The sequence below is a fragment of the Agelaius tricolor genome, unplaced genomic scaffold (genome assembly GCF_023055355.1).
Source record: "Agelaius tricolor isolate 1412-34295 unplaced genomic scaffold, bAgeTri1.0.p SCAF_30, whole genome shotgun sequence".
Classification (NCBI taxonomy): domain Eukaryota; kingdom Metazoa; phylum Chordata; class Aves; order Passeriformes; family Icteridae; genus Agelaius; species Agelaius tricolor.
This window is the reverse complement of record NW_027269290.1, coordinates 6,350,196-6,364,684: the sequence shown is the minus strand read 5'-3', so window position 1 is coordinate 6,364,684 and position 14,489 is coordinate 6,350,196. Positions and strand designations below refer to the sequence as shown.

Here is a 14,489-nt window from a genome sequence, read left to right as displayed (position 1 = left end):
GAGCAGAAACAAAGGCTTGGGCCTGGGATATGGGACAGAAGTCTGTCCTCTGTCCAAGGTAACACCATGTGAGGACACACAGGCTGTGGGTTTGTATTGTCCTTCATCTCACATCAAACCAAGAGTTGTCCCCAAACCTTTGCCTGCCATAACCAAGTGTCCCCACAAAACCCCCCCAGCAATATCCACCCTGCTATTTCAGCAGCCATATTCTGGCTCTCAGAAAAAAGTTTCTTTCAATCTCTCTGCAGCTTGTTCTGACTTTCTTGCTGGCTCATTCCAGCTCTCTGGTTAGCAGCACAGTCACACTGTGCTGGCTGAACCAGGATAACCACATAGAAAATCTCTAACAGGAGGAAGGGCAAAGTGGGGACTTCAAGCTGGACCTCCTATGGAAACAGCACAGAACAACCTCAAGTATCAGTCTGTAGTAACTACCAGAAGGCACCAAGTCAGTCCTACCTGCAGCTTGTCACTGCTGACAACATCTGGGTGTGACTCCTGAGAAGCCAAACAGGTCAAAACTCAAATCTCTTCACCCTCCATTAGGTCTCTCTCGAGGCAGCAGGAGCTGAGAAGTCTTCTCCTGGTCACTCCACACACATTCCTCCTCTTTGCTTTATTTTCACACCCTGTTAGAGGGCCTGAGTGCCCTGACTTCAGGCATGTGACAGCACACCAAAGTGGATGGGAGAGCATTTGGCTTAAACCACTTCTGATCCTCTGCCCAAAACATGAGGCCAACCTCTCCCAGTGCTCCAGCATGTGACAGCGAGCTGCTCTAACACACACAAAGGCCACCAAAGCCAGTGGATAATGCCACATTCATCTGCTGGCTGGACACAGGACAACTGGCAGCCAGAGGAACAAAGGCAGCTATCACAGATGAAAGGCACCATTAAACCCACATGCCTGAAATTCAGCCTTTCTGCTGCCCTGAAACGCCCTTTCAACAGCCACAAGAACCCAAGCCCTCCTCTCCTGACCAGAGGCTGCTCCAGAACTCATGCAGAAGGCCAGACCCTCAGTCTGAGAGCCAAGGAGCAGTTCAAAGCCATGCCCCAGCCTCTTCTGTGCCTTGGGATTCAGCTGCTGCCTTTGATGCTCCAGGGCTCTTCTGACCCAGAGGTGGGAAAATTCTCCAACACCCCAAGTAAGGTTTTGGTCTCTCCCTCAACTCTTGCTTAATTCTGCCACTCCTTAAACTTATCTTCTCCCCCCACCATCAGCCACAGTGCTGACTGCATTTAAAGAATGGGAAAGACAGGGAAGATGAGGAAAAACTCAATGGCATCCTTGGATTTCTCCCACTGTAACAGTGGGAAGGGCTCCAGGCTTGTTACCAACACTTTCCACGGAGTGCAAACCATGAAGTCACAGCTTTGATCTTTCCAACTGCACATCAAAAGATGAGACTCTGCTCTGGATCCATAAAAGGATCCATAAAGATCTTCCTGCAACCTCTCCTGTCTTCAGGAGTTCAAGGGAAGAGATCTGCATCAAGAACAGGCAGCTGCCTTACTCTGAGGTTTTATTTTAAGCTGACACATAATTAGGACATACCTCCACTCTTACCACTCCAGCCTGGACAGTGCAGCCAGGGGAAGGAGTGGAGCAGTTGGGATAACCAGCAATAGCTGCTCACTGATGAAAGCCTGGAAGCCCTCAGTGGCTGTTGCCCAAGGACTGTTCCTGGCCCAGACTGAAAGCACCAACCTGAAAAGCTCTCAAAACTTACCTCTGGCAGTGAGGGGCTTTGGCAAGTGCTGGTGGGAACACAATGACCTCTTGTGCCACCCTGGAGCAGCCAGGAGAGCAGCAGGACCTGAGCAATGAGAGCTATCATGCTGCAAGGAGGGGAAAAAAGCTGCAGGTCTGACAAAGCACTCAATGAGGCATCACCTCAAGTCCTTGTTGGCCCCGTCCATCCTCAGAGGCAGAGGGGTCCCAGCGTGAGAACCCAAACTAAATCCACCCAAATTCCTGCTCAGGACTTCTGAATAAAGCGGAAATCTTTTCCCTCTAAACAAATCTTTTGTTGTTATTGTTGAAGGAAAGCCAAAAAGCCAACAACAGCCAAACACAAGAGACAAGGTGTTCCCTGATGCTTTGTGAAGCTCAGAGGTCCTTCAGGGTGAGGAGAAACTGCCTCAGTATCAACCTGTGTACCCCGTGCTCTCAGCCAGTTCTAGTCCCTGCTCTACACATTTTTGTTTTCCTCCTGTTAGTTTCCAGCTCAAATTAGCTCTAGCACAGAGCAGGATGTTGATTTTACAGCAGGACAGCAGAAACCTGCAGCGCCAGCTGGATGGAGACCACGGCTCACTGGAACACTCGTGTTGCTCATCTTCCCTGGCAGAGGCACAGCCTCCAGCCTCTCACCCTCTGCCTTTGCTTGGCCAGGCATGAGATTTGGGCATTTCTGAGGTCACAGAGCAGATCCTTGCAATCTCTGAACTGTCCTACAGAGGAGCTGCCCTTCCTCTGTGTACACTCTGTACAGGAACGCTCAGAGCTCTCCTTCACACAGAGATTACCAGGAAACACAACAATCACCCTCCAGCCCCCACCCAGCAGAGACTTTCATTGTTCCACTTGCCCTCTGCCCTCACATCTTCCTGAAGCACATGCAAGCAAACAGCTCTGCTTTTTGGATGGTCACTCACCTTTTGTTTTCCTGTCCACTGCAACCGGCTTTTTAGTTTCTGCTGTAAGCAACAGCTCGTAGGGGTGTTCCTCTTCCTCAGCTCCACTTCCCCTGCTCTTCCCCCGGGCAGCAGAGGCCTAATGAAGAACAGCACAATGTGGTGCTCTGTAAAGCAATGCTTTGTCCCAGCATAAACCCCACAGCCTCTATGCCAGGGGTTAAGCACAGAATTTTGTAATACTTTGAAGTAGTTGGTTTTGTATTCCCATGTTTTTCCCAAATGGCTTATCTCAGACTGTACCCCCCCCCCTCCTTTTCCCTGTACTTGTGTTATCCCTTTCCTGGGATAAGATCTCCAAAACCCCCACCCTGGCTCTCTGCCAGTCACCTCGACATCCCAGCCCCCTACCTAGAAGTTTCGGTCCAAGTTGTCGAGTGATTAGCCAGGGGCCAAGGGTCAACCCCCCAAGTCCTGCCCCATACGCTGTTTTGTATGTCTGTCCCCCCAGCACCCATCCCCCAGAGATACCTATTGGTCAGTAGGATTTTATCTATGTTAGTTTCCTCCCCCCTTTAAATGTAAGCTTCGAACATCCCCCAGCGCTCTCGGCAGGAGGACCCCCTGAGGTATAGGAGCTCGCTCGGGACTCCTTAATAAAACCTTGGAATACCCCCTGCTGGGAGTCGGCCCCTTTCCTCTTCCACCGACGTCTCGGTCGTCTCTGCTGCAGCGAAGGCAACCAGCCTGAGTGCCCTCAGCACCCTCGGGGCACAGAGAGTGTCTCCCTGCAGTCGGCCGTGGTGGGGCTACCCCCCCCACTCTCTGCCGACCCGGGTAAGGCCCAGGGACTTGAGAGGCTTGCAGAGAGACTGGGACAGAATTCACTGTGGAGCGTGAGCCAAAATGTAATACTCCCCTTTGGGCTTTTTTAACCCCCTCAAAAAAACCCCACCCAAACCCCTTTAATTTTTAGTATTTCAGGCTGCTGACAGCTTTCCAGCACTGACCAACTGAGCAAGGGCTGCAGACAGCCTGGAGGGAGAAAAGAGCTGAGAGCGTTATTCCTGTTCATCCCATCTCAGACTCGCTGGTGCTATTGGAATTTGCACAGTCATTCACTTTTTAGCTGCTGGCCCTATTAGGACAGGGCTGAAAAGAACAAAAGCCCAAATACCTGCCACCCTCTCAGGCATCTCAGATCTGCATTTCTGACCTCAGGATGTATGGTATATTCAGAGCTAAGGAGTCCTCAGGCAGCACTGTATGAACTCAGTTTAACTTCAGGATGTGCAGCAATGATTGTGCTCATTTAAATCCCCCAAAGCCTCTACTTAGAGCTGGTTTGTAACCCTGGCAGACTCTCCCTGAGCTGTTCTGGAAAGCCACCAGCCATGTGCAGGGATGAGGTTTTGGTGCAGGATCCAGACAAGTCGTGCTGCACTCGCACGTGTTGGTCTGTATCAATGCCAAGGATGATGGACACTGGACACCCTCGTGTGCCATCCCAGTGCTGAAGGGACTAAACTGGCCACAGGGCACCCTGCCAGCACAGTCAGCTGCCTTCCAGCACCATCTCCTGGCCAGACCCTGGCAGATTGATGCAACCCTGTCCCAGGAGCTCAACATGACCAGGAATGCACCCTAAGAGGCTCCAAGAGAGCTGGGGAGGGGCATGGAGTGAGACAAAATTGTGAATGCCCTGGAAGTGTTCAAGGCCAGGTTGGATGGGGCTTGGAGCAACCTGGTTGAGTGGAAGGTGCCCCAGCCCATGACAAGGGCTTGGGACTGGATGATCTTTAAGGTCCCTTTTAGCCCAAACCACTCTGTGACCCCACGTGTGACTAACCCCAGCCACAGTGGGACAAAGCCAAGGCAGAAAGCAAACAATCCCTACCTGCTGCCAGGACAGGGAACAGCAGGTCTGAACAAAATGTGCCCCCAGGGAGGGCTCCTACTGCTCAGACCCCTGGACCTGCCACAGCCTCACCAGCAGAGCACAGCTCCTGCTTCTCCCCAGAATGAAAGCACCAGAGCTGCTCCAAGGGCAAACTGCAACCCAGCCAGGAGCTCTGGAACCTTAAAGGAGTCTTGGAGAGGCACCCAAGAGTCAGCAGCACAGAGGATTCTGACAAAAGCCATGAACCCACTTGGCTTTTAATGTGACTTTCCCAACAAGAGGAAATGGGCCATGTCTGGCATGGGAAATATTTATTTATTCTACTTGCTTTGAGCAGGAGCTGCCAGCAGACCTGCTCTTTTCCAGGTGAAGGAGCTCATAATGAGCAAATTAGGGAAAAATTCTGACCAGATGGTGGCACAAAACCGTCAGACCAGAACAGCAGGTAAGAGGTTCTTGACAGTGATCTTGTAAAAATCCTGCCCAGCAGCAGCCTGTTAGCACAGCAGCAGCCTGGACCTTCAGCCAGGCTCTGTGCTCTCCTGACATTCCTGTGGATGATGATTCCTGTGCTGTCCTCTTTAAATGCACCAAAGGCAGAAGCTCTCCAGCAGCACACAGTTCCCAGCTTCTACTCTGTGAACTTTCACAGGCCTGGTGACACTTGATTTTCTCCACCTCTCATCCTTCCAAGCTCTAAACAGTGTTCTAGGTTCAAATTCACTCAAAATGAAGACCATTGCTGGAGAGTCCTGCTTGCTCTGTGGGCTTTGTGACCAGGAGCAGCACCACCAAGTAAAGCTTTCTTCCAATGCAGCTTTTAGTTCTTCAGCCGTGTTGTTTGCATGTATAAATGTTCATTGCTAGCAAAGCCCAAAAATAAGATGCTGTGAATAATGAGGATGCTCTTTAAGGTGTACTTAATCCACAGCAGAGGACTTTGAAAGACTTTTTAAAGGGTAACTCATCTCTTCCTCTCTTCTCCCTCCCCAGAGCTGCAGACCAAACTCACGGAGCCAACGTGGCGCCTCGTCCTTGATCCGCACTTCCCTTCCGGAGACAAGCAGTAAACAACTGGAACTGAAGTTTAATTTGACAGTGCAGACTCTTACTCAGCTCCAAACCCAGAAGGTTTCTGCAGATAGTGAAAGGCACCACTCAAGCACCTCCAAACAATCAGCTCCTTTGCCTGTTTGTACCAACGCTTTTCCGTGATGAAAGTGAAGTTTCTTGTTTACGCTCATCTGCTTTGACTGATAGCCCCAGCTTGGCAAGGAATAAAACGACTACTTTGGAAAACTGGAGTTTGGCCCAACCCCAGAATACTCAATGACTAAGTGTCCTGGCTCCAATGGGAGAGCAGGGCTAGAGGGTGGCAGATTGGGATGCTGCAGCAGAATGTTTACAGCATTCCTGGAGCATGTGCGCACCTGCCTGGCCCAGGGAGAGGTGATAAAAGATGGGCAAGAGTCAGAAAAGCAGAGCAGGCCAGGAGGAACAAGCAAAGTAAAAGGATCAGCCCCAAACTCCTCATCAGTATGTCCAAAAGGTCATTTCCAGGCAGGCACATGCTGCCCGTAAGTTTTGTCACTGAAGTTGGTCACAAATCAAGGTCTCCCCAGCGAGTCATTCTGCCATTTGCCAGCAAGATTCCCTTTAATGGATTGTGCTTCCAAAGCCATTAAAGGCAGGACAACACAGCAGGTGTTTGGTAATTAAACATGGCAAGAAAGCTCAGCAGGAATGGTCAGGGCACGTTTCCCTCCCCGTGTTTATTGTCATAAACAAATTCTGCTTCCCAATTACTCCACGACCTGCTGCCCAGCTCTGCTCTGCCAGAGCCAGGCACAGGACTGGTTACCACCCCCTGCATTTGATCAGTCCACAATGTCACATCCCAGTTTCCCAGCTTAGGCACAGCTCAGAGTTTACTCCCTCTCTGCAGTCAGTTCTACTACATCAGGCCATGCTCACCCGTGTCTCATGTGGATTTGACACTCTCCAGAAAACAGAGCTCATTTATGCCTTGCAGAACTCCAGCAGATCAGCACACTCAAAGAAAGCACCTGCAGAACCAGAGCCTGCTCTGACAGCAGAGGTGGCACACACTCCACGAGCTTCACACACAACCCACTGCCTTTGGGAGAGCACAGAAATCCACAGGGATTTGGATTTGCTTTGAAGGTTTTCCTGGGTGTCAGCAGAAGTTGCCAAGGCACACTTGTGGTTTCCCACAGCCATGTCTCCTGGAGAGTCCTTACATCTGAGGTTCACAGTAGGTGAATAAGGTGAGCAACAGGAAGCCCCAGCAGCAACAAAATGAAATGAGAGAGCTTGAGCTCCATCAGAAAAGCAGCTCACACCACTGACCCCTGCAGAAGGCAGCTTTAACACATGCTGGGCCAGATCCTCAGCTGAATTCAAGCCCCTGATCCCTGCTCATGTCAGTGGGACCCACAAGCCCGTGCAGCTCCTCCACAGCTGGGAGCTCAGAGGAAGCAGGAACTCGCAGCCCCTCCGTGCTTCAGTCCAACTGAAGATGCCTGTGGTGGGATCATTACTAGAGGGCAATGGTCCACATCACAACGTGGCTCAGAAAAATCTCTCCCTAAGGGAATTCTCAGCCAAGAATAGGAAAGTAAGGCTGAAGGTCAACTCTGAGGTGCCCTGGAAGAACCGGACAAAGGAAGTTCCCATGGTAAGGGACAGCAGCAATGCTGAGTGAGGGAATGCTTCACATCCACAGCCCAACGAGCACAGGAGGTAACAGCACCCTTGGCTCCTCCCAAACTATTAAAACTGATGTTAAACCACTCTTCCATGAAACACCCCAGAGCAAGCCCCATGTACCTCACAGGGAGCACTGTGGCTTGTCTTCTTCTCCACATTCTGCTCCTCCTCTTCATCAGGCGGGGGCTTGGCCGGCGGGGGAGGGCGTTCTCTCTGCAGGTGAGACAGACACTGTCAGCTCATCCCTTCTGCCCCCCAGCCCTATGGCCCCACTGCTGTGGGTGCAGCAACGACCACTTCAAATTAATCTTGGTGGAGAAGTTCAGCCCTAAGAGCCCAGAGCTGGGCAATGGCTGCTGCCTTCTCTCCTCCTCTTCCTCAGGACACTGATCCTGTCCCACCGGTCTCACTTAAACCCAAACCTGCATCTCCACAGCATTACACAGGGCAGGGAGCAACGACCTGATCAGAAGAAAGGGCTTGTGGCTTAGTGAAACTGATGCCAGGGCACCTTTGATAGTGGGAAACCCTAGGGATGGAGAAACTAAGCTGCACTGCTCTCCTCCAGTATCCCGGAATTGCAACTGGGCAGCTGGGGCTGCTCCCGGGGCCACCTCCTGCCCAGCCACAGCTCCATCTAATGGCCAAGGGAGCAGCAGAGCTGCACTGCTCGAACTCCAGCAGCTACTGGAGCATGTCCCTCTTCCTGCTCTCTTTTCACTGCAGTTCAGCTCTCCTCTTTCCTTACTTGTGATAGAACTGAGCTCATTTCACACCAGACACCATCAGCACAGGACAATGACAAGATCTGATCAGTAACAGGACTGCCTGGTACTGCACACCTGAGAGATTTGCCCAAAATATCCATCATCCAAAGCTTATGTCTCATTTCTATTCTGCTTGCTCTCAGCACAAGCCAAAGGCTGCACCTCTTTGCACAGAGGGGAACCATGGTTACTGTGCCCCCAGCAGTTTAATTGTTCACTGCTGCTCTGCCTTTTGTCCAAAAACGGCTCCACAGAGCAGGCTTTGGAAAACCAACCAGAACACAGAGCCTGAAGCTGACCCAGCACTGCAGGGCCCGTGTCCCATCTGCCCCATAGCAGCCTTCCTGCTGATTGCTACCAGGGCAGCAGATGCAGCTGACAGAAGGTGAGGAAGACACCTCTGGGGACAGTTCCAGCAGCTCTGTGCTGCTCTGTAAAGCCTGGAGTACCCTCTACAGAGCTCTGCAAGTAATACACAAAAAAAAAAAAACCCTTCCACTGCCAACTAGTTTCCAAGAGGTTATTACAGATAACTTCCTGAGAGCCTTAGCTGTGCTAAAGCAGTGAGCCATGAGAAGATGCTCCACACAAGTCTGTAGAACTTTTTTCAGGACAAGAAGTCAGCCCTTCTGCAAAATATAATCTCCTGGCAGACCAAGTTTCACTGGCACCAGTGCACTGCCAGAAAACAGAAGGATGCAACACAAGGTGAAACCAAGAAGTGGTTGCTTTTAGGCAATCCCTGTGAGCAGAAAAGGAGAGATACCTGCCTGCTCTCATCGATGTCAGGGAAGGATTTAAAGATGTCCTCAAGCTTGGGCAGCCTGTTGCAAAACCCAACCCTGCAGGTCAGCCCCCTGTGCCTCTAGGGCAAGCACATACAGCTACATACAGGCCTGACTGCAGCTGCTTTGAGGCCACTGGGCTCAGCTTCCTTGCTCCCAGATTCCCGGTCGGACGATCTCCCGCTGGCCAGGCTGTCCAGGGAGTGGCAGGACGTGGCGTTGTACAGAGCCTCGTAGGGGCTCTCCTCTTCTGGGTTCACATCAAAATCCATGATCAGCTCTGTGACAGCTTTGTCCACATCACCTGCAGGGGGGAAGAGAGAGATGGGATTGTCCCTGGATGTCCTGACTCGGTGCTGGCAGGGAGAGGAATGCTGGTGATGCCCACCCTGAGATGTCCGGCCCGAGGGATCGGTGGCTGCAGCGAGCGGGGCTGGAGCAGATTTCTCCACAGCTTTGGCACTTTTCTTCCCAATGGTGTAATCTGCAAGGGGGTTGGGGGACAGGGTCAGCTCATGTCCATCTGGCTTTCTGTCCCCTTCAGCACATGGCGCTTCCTCCCTCGTGGGTGGAAGGCCAACTGTCAGCTTATTAAGTGTCCAAAAAAAAATAACATTATTAAAACTTGCAGCTCAGATCTCAAAATAGAAGCAGGCAGCCTCTTTAATCACAGGCACAAGGGGAGGGATAGTCCTTTGAACTTTCAGAGTCTTTAATCAGAAAGCTGCAAAGCTGCTGCACGGACACAGAGTCACGGAGCAAATTCATGTTGTAGACACAAACTCCATCACTGAACAGAGTCATAACAAGAGAAACCAATTCCAGCTGCAGCCCCCAACCACAGGCAAAGCCAGAAACATTCAGCTGATGTAACATCCAACAGCAGCTCCCTCCTGGGGAAAACTAACAGCCTTTATCTGCAACACCTTCAGTTTTAAAGCCCATCTTTGTCTTTGCTTTCAGAATAAAGCTCAAACATTCCAGCCTCACAGGCACAGCTTAGTTAAAAGTCTGAGAAATGCTTTGAACCTGCAAAGCTCCCAAATGCTCAGCATGAATAATACACCCCAGCTCCAAATGCTTCTGATCCTCCCCACAGCTGAGAGGAAATGCAGACAGCGTAATTACAAGGTATGAATTTAGCCAAGATGTCACATTTCATTCCCGAATTTGGACAGACACAATGGACCAAGCTCCTTTATAAAACACAAGTAATCAAGGCCTTTTCTGTAAATCTCATCTGCAAATTCCATGCCCAAGCCTCACAACGAGGCGAGGAGCAGGATGTGAGATCTGTGGACAGCGATTTGCCTACACAGACGCGTAAAGGGGAGTTACACCAGAACCATTTCTAAAGCTGTTACTTTGAATTCTGCAAGCAGATTTAGGCTATCCTTAATTTTAATTAACTTCTAAAGTGAGCTAAACAAAGCTCAATTAAGCCCATTTAAACTGTAAAAGTCACGCCACACTCTCTCAGCAAAGGACTAATCCTCCTAAATCCCCCCAAGTCCTCCTCCAAACATTTGGTCTGGGGAAGCTCACCCCAGCGTTTCAGCACCGGATCTTCCAAACCAGCCTGAAACTGATTTCAGCACTCTTCAGGTCTAGAAAAGCACATCCTGTACCTGCCTTGGCAGCATCACCACCCCAAGCTTTCCCCTCCTCCCCAGAGGCAGAGCTGCATTACCCACCTTCAATGAGAGCTGCTATGTGCTGGCTTTTCTGGGAAGGAAGCTCCCTCACAATGTCCAGAGCAGTCAGGCCTCTGTTATCCTTTATGTTCACATCAATACCTGTGGCCACAGGGGTACAGAGGGCAAAAGCAAGAATATTGTCTAACTATGTGCAGGTTTGTGTATTTCATCAAGTCACATTTGTGATCAGCACTGGGGGGAGCTAAAAGGCACTCTAGAGACAAATCTAAAGCCAAACTCCAAGAGCCAATCTCTCCTACATCCTGCTCCAAGGAGCTCTGACAGCTGGATGGAGAAACCTGCTGCACTAGAAAGGGATTTCCTCAAGCTCTGGGTGAAGGGATCACCACATTAGTGCTTCAAAGGGGGAACATTCTCTCACCTGCAGCCAGCAATATTTGTACCACATCTGTCTTGCCAAACAAAGCAGCTTCGTGCAAAGCACTGCCTTTCTCAGTCTGCAAATTAAATGGAAACATAGCATGAAGCCAGACAGCAGGGAATGGTGAGGGAGGCATGGCTTAGAGGGTTACAGAAGCAATAAATACACGGCCTTGTACACGAGGTGTGGGCAGCACTACCTATGGCTGAGGACAGACTATCAATGTTATTACAATGCTGAGGATGTGGGATGGAAAAATGGGGATGGTTCCATCAGAGAGAGACCAAGAAAGGGCCTTCTACAGCTCGGCAAGAGGTCATGTCCTGGCAAGGAAAAACAAGACCCACATACAAGCCATTGCTGTGAAAACAGCACATTCACAAGTGGCTTGATAGGAAGAGACACGTTTGCCTATCAAGAGCTCACAGCACTGCAGGGCAGAACAGCTTTGGCCACAGGGTGTTTGTGTCCCTCACTGTGTCTGTGTCTCAGGCGTGAGGCATGCACAGCACCCGAGCCCCTCTGGGCAGCCTCCCCCAGCACCCCAGAGCTGCACACACAGCCCAGCAGAACACAAAGCTCCCCTCAGCTTCTGCAGGGAGGGTTGGTGGAGCTCTCCAATCCCCAGCCAGCAGCCTGGCCCCCACTCAGACACACCAGATTGTCACAGACATCTTTTATGAAAAATCCTTTCCTTAGGATTTTTTCTCCTGAGAAGCTGTGAGGCCTCAGGAACAAAATGTAACCAGTGGTTATCTGCTGCTGTGGAATGCAACAGGTGCATCTGGGATTGGGCTCATGTGGTTGTTTCTAATTAATGGCCAATCACAGTCCAGCTGTCCAGACTGTCTCAGTCACAAGCCTTTGTTATCATTCTTTTTCTATTCTTAGCCAGCCTTCTGATGAAATCCTTTCTTCTATTCTTTTAGTATAGTTTTAATACAATATATATCATAAAATAATAAACATGGGGTCAACATTCTTGTCTCCCCTCATCCTGAGGCCCCTGTGAACACCACCACACCAGATACCTGGTAGTTGCTGTCCATGCCAGCATCCAGGAGCACGTGCACCACTGCCTTGTGCCCGTTCCTGGCTGCCAGGTGCAGTGGAGTGTGTTTCTTGGTGTTGCAGCTCAGCAGGTTGGGGTGGGCGTTCAGGAGCATCTTGACCACTTCCAGCCTCCCGTAGAGCGCGGCCAGGTCCAGGGGGGTCTCGAATTTGTTGTTGCGCATGGTGGGGTCGGTGAGCTCCTCCAGCAGCACCTTCACCACCTCGGTGTGGCCGTGCTGGGCCGCGCAGTGCAGCGCCGTCTCGTTGTCGTTGTTCTGCAGGGCACAAGCGGCAGCACGTCAGGGCCGGGGCAGCGCCTTGCGCCAACGTTCAAATCCAAAAATGAGACAAAAAAAAAAAAAAAAAAAAGCAGTGGGGAAGCAGAGAGCCCAGTCTGAACCAGCCTGAGCTTTGTTTCACCATGTCCCTGGGTGTTTAGTGTCCCCTGACAAGCTCATTGCCACAGCCTCAGGGATGTCCAGAACAACGCACTTCAGCTGTGGGAAAGAGGGACTAGAGATGGCCCAGCCTGCTTTCCAAGCACCAGGGGCAGAATCCTAAAGTTTAAGGGATGTTCAGCTGTATCCAGGTTCCCATTAATGCTGCTGGCACCTGGGAAAGGCAGTCTGGTGTCTTGGCAGCATCCCACACTTCAGGGTGCCACAAAAATAAAAGGCAGGCAACCTGTTGTTGAATTCTATTTGCTGGAGCTTCATTATCATCATAATTTTAGATTTAAACTTCAATTGTTTCAAATCCTACTTATCCTGGTTATAACAGTCATTCCACCTCTGCAATTCTGGCTGTTTAGAGACAGGGTGCACCCAGCCCCATGCAGTTTGTGAACCAGAGAATTGTGCAATTCCACCACTGCAGGAACAAGCCAGGGCTCAGGTCAGCTGAGGGAAGCAGTGTCTCAGTGACAAGGGAGCACCCCCAGCTGGAAGCCAGACCCAAACCAAAGCGTGCAGCAGCAGCCAGGCCAAGAACCAGCAATGCAAAGCCCAAAAATGAGCAGTCCAACACCCCACATGTGTAGGTGCAAAATAGGAACATGCCCAGAACTAACAGAGACTTTTTTCAAATTAAGTTCCTCTCAAGTTTCTGTGTGTCATCCACAAAGGGATTCTGGTTTAAGCACTTTAGAAACAACTGACAATATAACCCCCAAAAAATTTTAATACAAACAGTTATACACTTCAGCTGTAAGAATCGTGGTTGAGTTTGTCATTTAACAACATTTCCAATAAAATAAACAGAATGTTCTTGTCCTGCTGGAGGCAGCAGCACCACTGCAGAAGGGAATTTGATCCCTGCCTGCTGTGAGAGCACACACATGCCTCGGGACACTGCTCAGTATTTTGCACCATGTCACAAACTCGTGGGGCTGCACGAGCACTCGGATCCTGCTGAGGCGTTCAGTCACCCTCAGGAGTCCTGTCCATCCCCCAGGTGTTTGTGTCTGGCTTTTGCATCACTTCTCAGCCACAGGCAAAGCAGGAAAGGGAGCAGGAGCTGGGAGAGGCTCTGGCAGCTGCAGCTTGCAGGGCAGTGAAGGGAAGGAGCAGAATCAGGCACGTGCAGGGGAAGGGGGCACACGGGGCAAAGCATCACTGCCAGCACAGAAGGTCCAAGTCAAACAGGCTCCATCCTGGGGGGAGGCACAGACACGTGAACAGAGGGTACTGCAGGATACAGAAATCTGCACAAAAAATATACAAAGGGAGTGAGAGGGGACAGAGTAGGGAACATCAGAGCTCGCACCTGCCGGTCAGCTCACACTGCTGCTCTCGGGCATTTACAGGGTTGGCAAATCCCATTATCCCCCTTTGATGGGGTGGGAGTGCAGGGATCAGGGAGCCCACGACAGCTGGGCCAGGCTCTCAGCCTGCCCTGTGGCATGAGGGATCCCCTCTGCCAGGCTTTGTGGAAAGACTGGATCAGCCCAGTCCCTCTGAGCAGTGGGTCCCTGCCCCAGAGCTGTGGGGGCACACGCTGCTCATGCCAGCCCTGCCTGCTGGGCATTTCCCTGGCCGGGACTGCCCCCCTCTCCTTTCTCCCTAGCACAGGGTACATATGCCTCAGGGGAATTTGAAGCATGCAGCAGTTCCAAGCATCTGCCTGAGGGCTTAGAAATGGGAACACAACATCGTTTAAAAACATAATTGTTGGAGACTTCCCTCATCTTCCCTGCAATTCCGTCCAATTTTCCCTAAGCAGATTGGGGCTCCAGTGCTTGAGGCAAAATCCCCAGACTTTCCTCCTGCAGCAGAGATCACCAGGCAATAAACTCCCTTGAATCATCACAGCAAGTCTCTCCCAATTCCAGACTGTGCAGTGGAAACTCCCACTATTGCCTGAGTCTTTATTGCCTCCATTTTGGGAGAGTTTTGAGCAGCCAAAAATACTCCAGTTCTTCCAGGCAAGGGAGTTTGCTCCCTTCCTGCATCACCTCTCCAGGCACAAACCAGAGCAGCGAGCAGGAGTGGTCAGACCTACAGATGTATCAGAGATGGAAAAGGAAAATTCC

At 51.0% G+C, this 14,489-nt stretch overlaps 1 protein-coding gene across 6 annotated transcripts in view; it reads right to left on the bottom strand.

The window, feature by feature from the left end:
- The window catches only part of ANKS1A (ankyrin repeat and sterile alpha motif domain containing 1A), a 74,543-nt gene that overhangs the window by 39,723 nt on the left and 20,331 nt on the right, over positions 1 to 14,489 (bottom strand). For 5 of the 6 annotated variants that reach the window (XM_071450401.1, XM_071450402.1, XM_071450403.1 and 2 more), the window contains 7 exons: positions 11,938 to 12,234; positions 10,907 to 10,982; positions 10,522 to 10,623; positions 9,216 to 9,311; positions 8,935 to 9,131; positions 7,396 to 7,488; positions 2,667 to 2,784 (listed from right to left, as the gene is read on the bottom strand). In XM_071450401.1, the coding sequence (XP_071306502.1) occupies positions 2,667 to 2,784; positions 7,396 to 7,488; positions 8,935 to 9,131; positions 9,216 to 9,311; positions 10,522 to 10,623; positions 10,907 to 10,982; positions 11,938 to 12,234 (979 nt within the window). The remainder of the gene's footprint in view (positions 1 to 2,666; positions 2,785 to 7,395; positions 7,489 to 8,934; positions 9,132 to 9,215; positions 9,312 to 10,521; positions 10,624 to 10,906; positions 10,983 to 11,937; positions 12,235 to 14,489) is intronic. The other variant, XM_071450405.1, reaches the window with a different exon arrangement.